The sequence below is a fragment of the Echinops telfairi genome, unplaced genomic scaffold (assembly GCF_000313985.2).
Source record: "Echinops telfairi isolate 266 unplaced genomic scaffold, ASM31398v2 ScPeMD7_7469;HRSCAF=8507_0, whole genome shotgun sequence".
NCBI lineage: Eukaryota > Metazoa > Chordata > Mammalia > Afrosoricida > Tenrecidae > Echinops > Echinops telfairi.
Window position 1 is genome coordinate 74,287,094 of NW_022111372.1, and position 6,801 is coordinate 74,293,894.

General features: G+C 50.6%; 1 protein-coding gene across 1 annotated transcript in view; it reads right to left on the bottom strand.

Moving 5' to 3' along the window:
• The window catches only part of CYFIP2 (cytoplasmic FMR1 interacting protein 2), a 132,139-nt gene that overhangs the window by 107,336 nt on the left and 18,002 nt on the right, over positions 1 to 6,801 (bottom strand). The window contains exons 4-5 of the mRNA XM_045284704.1: positions 5,935 to 6,012; positions 4,384 to 4,485 (exon numbers count right to left, since the gene is read on the bottom strand). Of these exons, the coding sequence (XP_045140639.1) occupies positions 4,384 to 4,485; positions 5,935 to 6,012 (180 nt within the window). The remainder of the gene's footprint in view (positions 1 to 4,383; positions 4,486 to 5,934; positions 6,013 to 6,801) is intronic.

Below are 6,801 nucleotides of genomic sequence, written 5' to 3' on the forward strand. Positions count from 1 at the left end.
GGAGGAGGGAGGCATCCACATGAGTTTGAAATGGCATTTGAGGGTTCACAATTCAGACTGGAGTTAAGTTTGGGTGTATGGGTGGGCAGGCAAAGGAAACTGTCACAAAAGCATGGTTGGTGGCAGATCAAAACATCACAGCTACAGGGGGACCACAGAGGCAGGACTGGGACCATGATGAGACACATACATGGTTCGACAGAGGGCTTACAAGATTAGTCCAGGCCTTCCACCCAAGGCAGCCAGGGCCAAATGGACAGGGCCTGACTCATGACTACAAGACCCCCTGTACTGTCCCACATACAGTGACCTCCATCAAGGACATATCGAGGCAAGTCCCAAAGAGAGACACTGTTCCTCCCCGAGCTGGCCAGAGAGGATGGAGGCAATCCACTCTTCAAGGCATTCAGACTTATTCCTCATCCCTGAACCCAGGGCCATGTCAGGCCCTCAGCAAGAAGGGGCGACAGCAGAGAGAGAGAGACTCAGAGAAAGCCATTCAGTAACGCTTTGTTTAGCATTTACTATGTGCCATCGATCCTATAGGGTCAGTCAATATGTACAGGGTAGAACTGCCCCTGTGAGTTTCTGAGACCGTAACTCTTTACAGGAACAGAACGTCTCTTTCTCCCTTGAAGCTTGTTGGTGGTTGCGAACTGCTGACCTTTCATTTCACAGCCCAGAGCATAACCACTATGCCACAGGGTTGCTGAATCAGAACTGACTCGATGGCAGTGAGTTTAATTTTTTTCAATGTGCCAGGCACTTTGGTAGAGCGGGGGTGGGGGCTGGGGCGGGGAGGGAGGAAGAAGGAAGGAAGAAAAAAAGAAAGAAAACTCCATAAAATAAAACACACAACAACAACACAACTCTGCCCTAAGGAACTTAAGAGTATTCTGGTGAGGGAAGACAGAAGACAAAATTCTCTCTATTCGCTTATGATGTGTGCTGCAGGGGAAAATAAGGACGGCAAGGCGGATGGCGAGAGCTGGGAGGAGCCGAAGGATCAGAGGAGCAGTCATGAAGAAGGGACTTTCAGGGAAAGGACTTGCAAAGGGAGGAGGGGAAAGACATGGGAGTGCATTCCAGGCAGGAGTGTGAAGGAATGGGAAGCCCAGTGGCAGAAGTGGACCAAGGGGGCAGGGGAGACGTGTCAGAAGAGGGATCAGCGTGCTAAACCACACTAGCTCTTGACGCTGTTGCAGGGCACAGGGCCTGACCCTGAGCAATGTGGGGAGATGTGAGAGGCTCCATGCAGCTTGAATGCTGTGCTGAGAACAGATGTAGGGGGAAAGGACAGAAGCAGGGAGAAGAGTTAAGTGGCTAAAAGAGTTACCATATGAGCTAGTAATTCTACTCCGTATATCAACCCCAAGAGAAACGAAACCATAGGCCTAAATGAAAATGTACACACAGATGTTCACAGGAGCCTTATTTACACTAGTCAAAAAGTGAAAACCATCCAAAAGTCTGAGGACCAAAATAGCAAAATGTGGTAGATCTGTACAAAAGAATAATACTCAGGCATAAACAGTTATGATAGATTGATACATGCTATAAAATGGGTGAACCCTGAAACCATTATGCTAAGTGAATGAGTCAGATATAAAGACCAAACTGAGCACACACCATTGACATGATAGGTCCAGAAGAGGCAACTCATGGAGGCAGGAAGAGGGAGTTGGGATCATTGTGGGGTGGTGGTTAGAGGGTACAGGGTTCCACTCTGAGATGATGAAGACCATTTTAAAATTCAGGGTGGTGGTCATTGAATGGTCCCATAAATATATTAAACACCATCGAATTATATATATTTTACATGGGTGAACTGCATGGTGTGTAAATTATATCTCAGTAAAGCTGTTAAATAATGACCAAAGGAAATTACTATGGCAATACAGAAAAAGAGACCAAAGGAAATTACTATGGCAATGCAGAGAGAGAGAGCGAGAGAGAGAAAAGAGGCGGGGTAGGGGTCAGGAGAGAGAAGGCAGAGAAATTAGACCTCTGAATGAGAGCTCTGCTTCACTTCCATCAGCCTGAGATGTCCTACAGGCTCGTTATTTAAAGACCAGTCCAAGGGCGACTTTCTGTGTGCAGAATCAAAGTCCCAAACCTTCTATGATGATGGAAGCAGTTCCATAGCTGTCCTGACATGACTCACCACAGGTGACTATTGAACATCTGAAACCAGGCAAGCACAACTAAAACTGCATTTGAAATGTCCTTGCCTCTCATTCTTTAGGTAGCTGCTACTGTTGTTAGGTGGCATCATGTCGGTTTTGAATCACAGGGACCGGATGTACAACACTGCCCTGCCCTGTGCCATCCTCATAGTTGTTGTTCTGTTTGAACACATGACTGTAACCATGGTGTCAATCCACCTCGGTGAGGGACTTAGCCTTCTCCCCTGATCCTTCCCCAGGTTTTGGTCTTTCTCCAGGGATGGATCCCTCCAGAAAACAGGTCCAAAGTATGGAGGGCAAAGTCTTGCTGTCCTTTAAATAGCCACAACGTCACCCGAGCTCCTTTTAAATCGCTCCAGATGACTCGTGGCCACCATATTGGACAGTGCACGTCTAGATTATTCTAAATGTTCTCTTCTCTTAACACTTCTTTTCAGAGCCCCTCGAGTAGGGATTTAAGCAGTTTCTGGATCTTTCCTCTCGTTTGTAGTTTACTTTCCCATTTAGTGCTCCTCTCCTGGCTTTCTCTTCCTAGAGAAGTTTCAGACTCTCTGAAGTCAGACCACAATGACGGTAACACCTGGGGTCTAGTAAACCTCGTCTAGACCCTCCCTACGATGGGCTGACACACAGCAACCTGGGGATGGTGCAGGACCGGGCAGGGTGCCCTCTGGTGCACAAACAGTCACTAGGCGTGCACACTGACTCGACAGCACCTAAAAACCACAGACAACCCTGTCGCCGGGGCTCTCCTTGCTCATTACATAGTGGACCTGGTGGAATCCTCACCACAGACCTGCCTGGGGACCTGACCCGCTGCTGTCAAGTGGACGCCAATGCTGGGTGACCTCGTGTGTCAGAGTAGAACAGCGCTCTGGGAGGCTGACCACGATGACCATCTTACGTAAATAAATCACTGAGCCCTCCTGGGCTTTCGTTGGACGGATTCCAGCCCCCGCCCCTCCTGTGAAGTCGCTGAGGGCAAACTGTTTGCACCACTCAGGCCCTTGGCATGTGCCTTCTTTCCAAGGGTCAGAGCTGTTAGCCCTCCCAGGTTAGAAGGAGGCAGCCCTGGGGTCGGACATGGGTCTCTCCTCTGGGCCAGTGCTGAGGGACGGTGCCTGGCTCTCTTGTCGCCCTGCCCCCCCCAAAGACTTCTGCCCGAACCCCCACCTCTGGGTGCAGGCAAAGCATATATTTAACCAGCCCGTGTCATGTGGAAGGCATGGGGTGTGGCCTCGGCCGCATTCCTGACCAGCCAGCGTCCCGCAGACCCACAATCACCACCTTGCTTGCAGCTTTTGCCTTTGTCATTTGTTTGCCCAGCCGGCCCTCTTCCACTCGTGGAAAGCCTCGACTCCCTCTCCTCGTTCCCGCCTTTCTTGGTGGCCTCACCACCAGTCTCCCTGCTGACCCCCCCTTCCTCCCCACCGCCTCCCAGTTCCACGGAGCAGCCAGGGCATTGTTTGAGAAACCCCAGCTCATAGTTCCACGGTCTCCCCGTGGCTCCCGGAGACTCCTTTCCATGGCCGGCCTCCCCGCCTCTCACACCCGACGCCAGCGGTCCGCTGCCTCTCTCTCCAGCCTCATCTCTGACCGCTCCCCCTCGGGCCCTGCTGCTGCATCCTGGGCTTCCTTCCCTTTCGCAACATGTCGCGCTCCCGCAGCCTCCAGGCCTTGGCCTTTGACTGATGGGGTTTTCCTCAAATGCCCATGGGGCGGCCCCTTTCTTCCCCACACAGACCCAATTCCGTACTTCCTCAGGCGAACCTGAAGGCACTCCCCATCACAGAACCCTGCTTGTGCTTCATGCACACCACCCCTTTCCTCTGAAATCCTGATGTCATTGTCCCAACGTCCCCCTGCCACCGCACATGCACTCACAGACTCAGAACAAACCAAACCCATGACCAGTGAGTCAGTTCTGACTCACAGCGACTCAAAGGTTTCCAAGACTGTAAATCGTTAGGGGAGCAGACAGCCTTTCTCCCACAGGGCAGCTGCTAGGTTTGAACTGCTTATCTTCTGTGAGCCAACCAATGCCTATGTGGAGAGGGTAGCTTGTTTGTTTTATTCACCCAGGGGTATAGTTGGGTGCTCAATCAACATTTGCTGGAAGAATCGATAACTAGCGCTATGAAAAAATCCAGCTGCCAGTGTGTCAGGCTCCCAGTCCTGACTGCGCCCCACCCCTCACCTGAAAGTACATGAACTTCATGAGCTTGGTGACCTCTGGCTCCAGCACCTCCACTGTTTTCTCATAGATCTCCACTCGGTTAGGCTGCTCGTTGCATTTCACCTGTGGGGGAGAAGTGGGGTCACACTCACTGGTTTGTCCAGGCGGCCCTGGCTCACACTTACTTTCTTAGAAACAGGGCCTTGTGTCATTCCTAAATGTACCTTGGTCTGGTCACCCTGGTGAGAAGGGGCGGGGTAGCCTTGTCCCACAGGCCTGATAGGGAGAGACTGTCCTCGAGAGGTGGCCTCAGTAGAATCTGATACTCTTCTTCTCCTCTCTAGGCTAAGCCCCTATCATGAATTGTACACATATCTTTTTAATTCTGCAAGTTCTCGCTCCTTCAGCCCCTCCCCATCTCATAAGGCATGGCCAGATTCTCTGCAGAGAAAAATGCTCTGCCCATTGCTCCAGATGTACTTGGGACAAAGCGCCCTCTAGCCATACCCAGGGCGACGTTGGTCTCTCTGAGATGTGCCATCAAGAAACCCATTGGCGTTCAGCCAGTGTGCCCTTTTGATTCACAGGAGTCATGCTCACAGCAGAGTGCCCCAGATGGCTAGCAGGTCAACCAGCTTCAAAGAGCAAACAAAGGCTGTCCGAGGACATTCTTTATACTGTTGGTAGGGCATTCTTGATGTGGTAGCAACAACTTAAATGGCCATTGGTTGAGGATTAAATGAATAAAATATACGATGGCGCATTCACAAATGTTATCCAGCTATCAGAAGGAACGTGATCGATCCTTGTGAACGGAGAGGAAAGGATGTGCACCGTATACCAGCCAGTGGACAAGCTGCAGAACAGTCAGCATAATGTGATCCCATTTGGGTCAGACCAACCCTGGAACAAACCTGAGAATGCACGTGCTGGTACAGCATTCAGGACCAGAGTCTACAAGGGTGCAAACCAAACTGCTCATAGTAGTCATCTCTCAGGACCCGGATGAGCAGGAAGGGAGGGGAATGCGTGGTTTCCTTTACATGCCTCTCTGGTTTTTAGGTTTTGTGAAGACAAGACCCACCAATCATAGGATCATGATAACCATAATATCTCTATGCGGCAACATGAGCAGTCAGTGATAAGGAATTCAAGGGGAGAAAGCAGGAGCTATGGACGAAAACTCATTTTTATCAATGCTAACAATTTATACATTAGTACATATGCAAAGCAAAAAGAGCCCGAAGAAAATATATCGTGCGGCATGGAGTGCTGAGGGTGTGAAGGGTTGGGGATACCTTACTTTGGGATACCCTTCTGCAATGGTGCAGGTGCAGCACAGTGAACAAACAGTGCTTTTGAAAGGAAATCTATTGAATATAATTTTTAAATGGACCTTGGCATCAGTTTCATGGACAGCTCTCCCGAAGGCTCCAGAGAGCACCCTTGGTCAAGAGACCCCGCTCTGCTCCTTGCAGAAGATGTTGTTCTCCCCTTTCTGTATTAGGGACCTGCAGGCAACAGCGCCCCCTGGAGGTAAGGAGGAACGCACGGTGGTAGGGGCAGTCTCACCTGGGGGATGGCCCGGGAACAGCTACGCCAGGTGTACAGCATGACCGCATACTCGTGCCCTTCTTCCAGCATTTCATTCTGAAATAGCAAAGCACGCTCAGTAGGGAGAAACTTACACTGGCACCATGGGACTGCCCAGCAGCCCCCGAAACCCTCGGGTATCACAGGACCTGCCGCCGGAGCGCCACCTGCGGGCCTCACAGAAATGCTGTATCTCAGCCCCCATCCCTGGACCTCTGGAAGGGGAATCTGCATCTCAACAGAATTCCCACATGACTCACATGCACAGAAAACTGGAGATGTACCGGCCTGTATCATCTACCACAGACACCCCTGGGCCATGCAACCAGGCCACGTGGTTCAGACAGATGGGCAGCCACGCTAGAAAGAATGAGGCAGCGCTCTGTGTTCCCACGGCAACAGGTGCCCCAGGAGAACGGCAAGTAGCAACACACAGGTACTGCTGGTGGGGTTATAAAAACCAAAAGCAAAGGTGGTGATTACACTAATGTGCATCATTATGGGCTGAAGGGGTTTTGGGTGGCCTATGCAGCACCAAGCTCAGACGAGCCAGGTTCTTCAGGGGGCTTTCACTCGTTCTGTCAAACGGCACCATAAGGTTTGTCGTCTTTCAAGAGCCCATGTGACTATGTCATCCACAGAACAGGCCTCATGTCAATTGTTAAAAATAACAAACAGAGCAGATGGCAAGACCAACAACAGCATGAGTCTGAAAACTACAGCCATGATTCAACTGATCTAGAAAATGCTACTGTGGAAAGATTAAATTCAGAGTCCAAATACATGCGCACAAATACCAGCTTCCTCACTTACTATCACTTTGCCCCTCAGGAAATCATGTCCTCA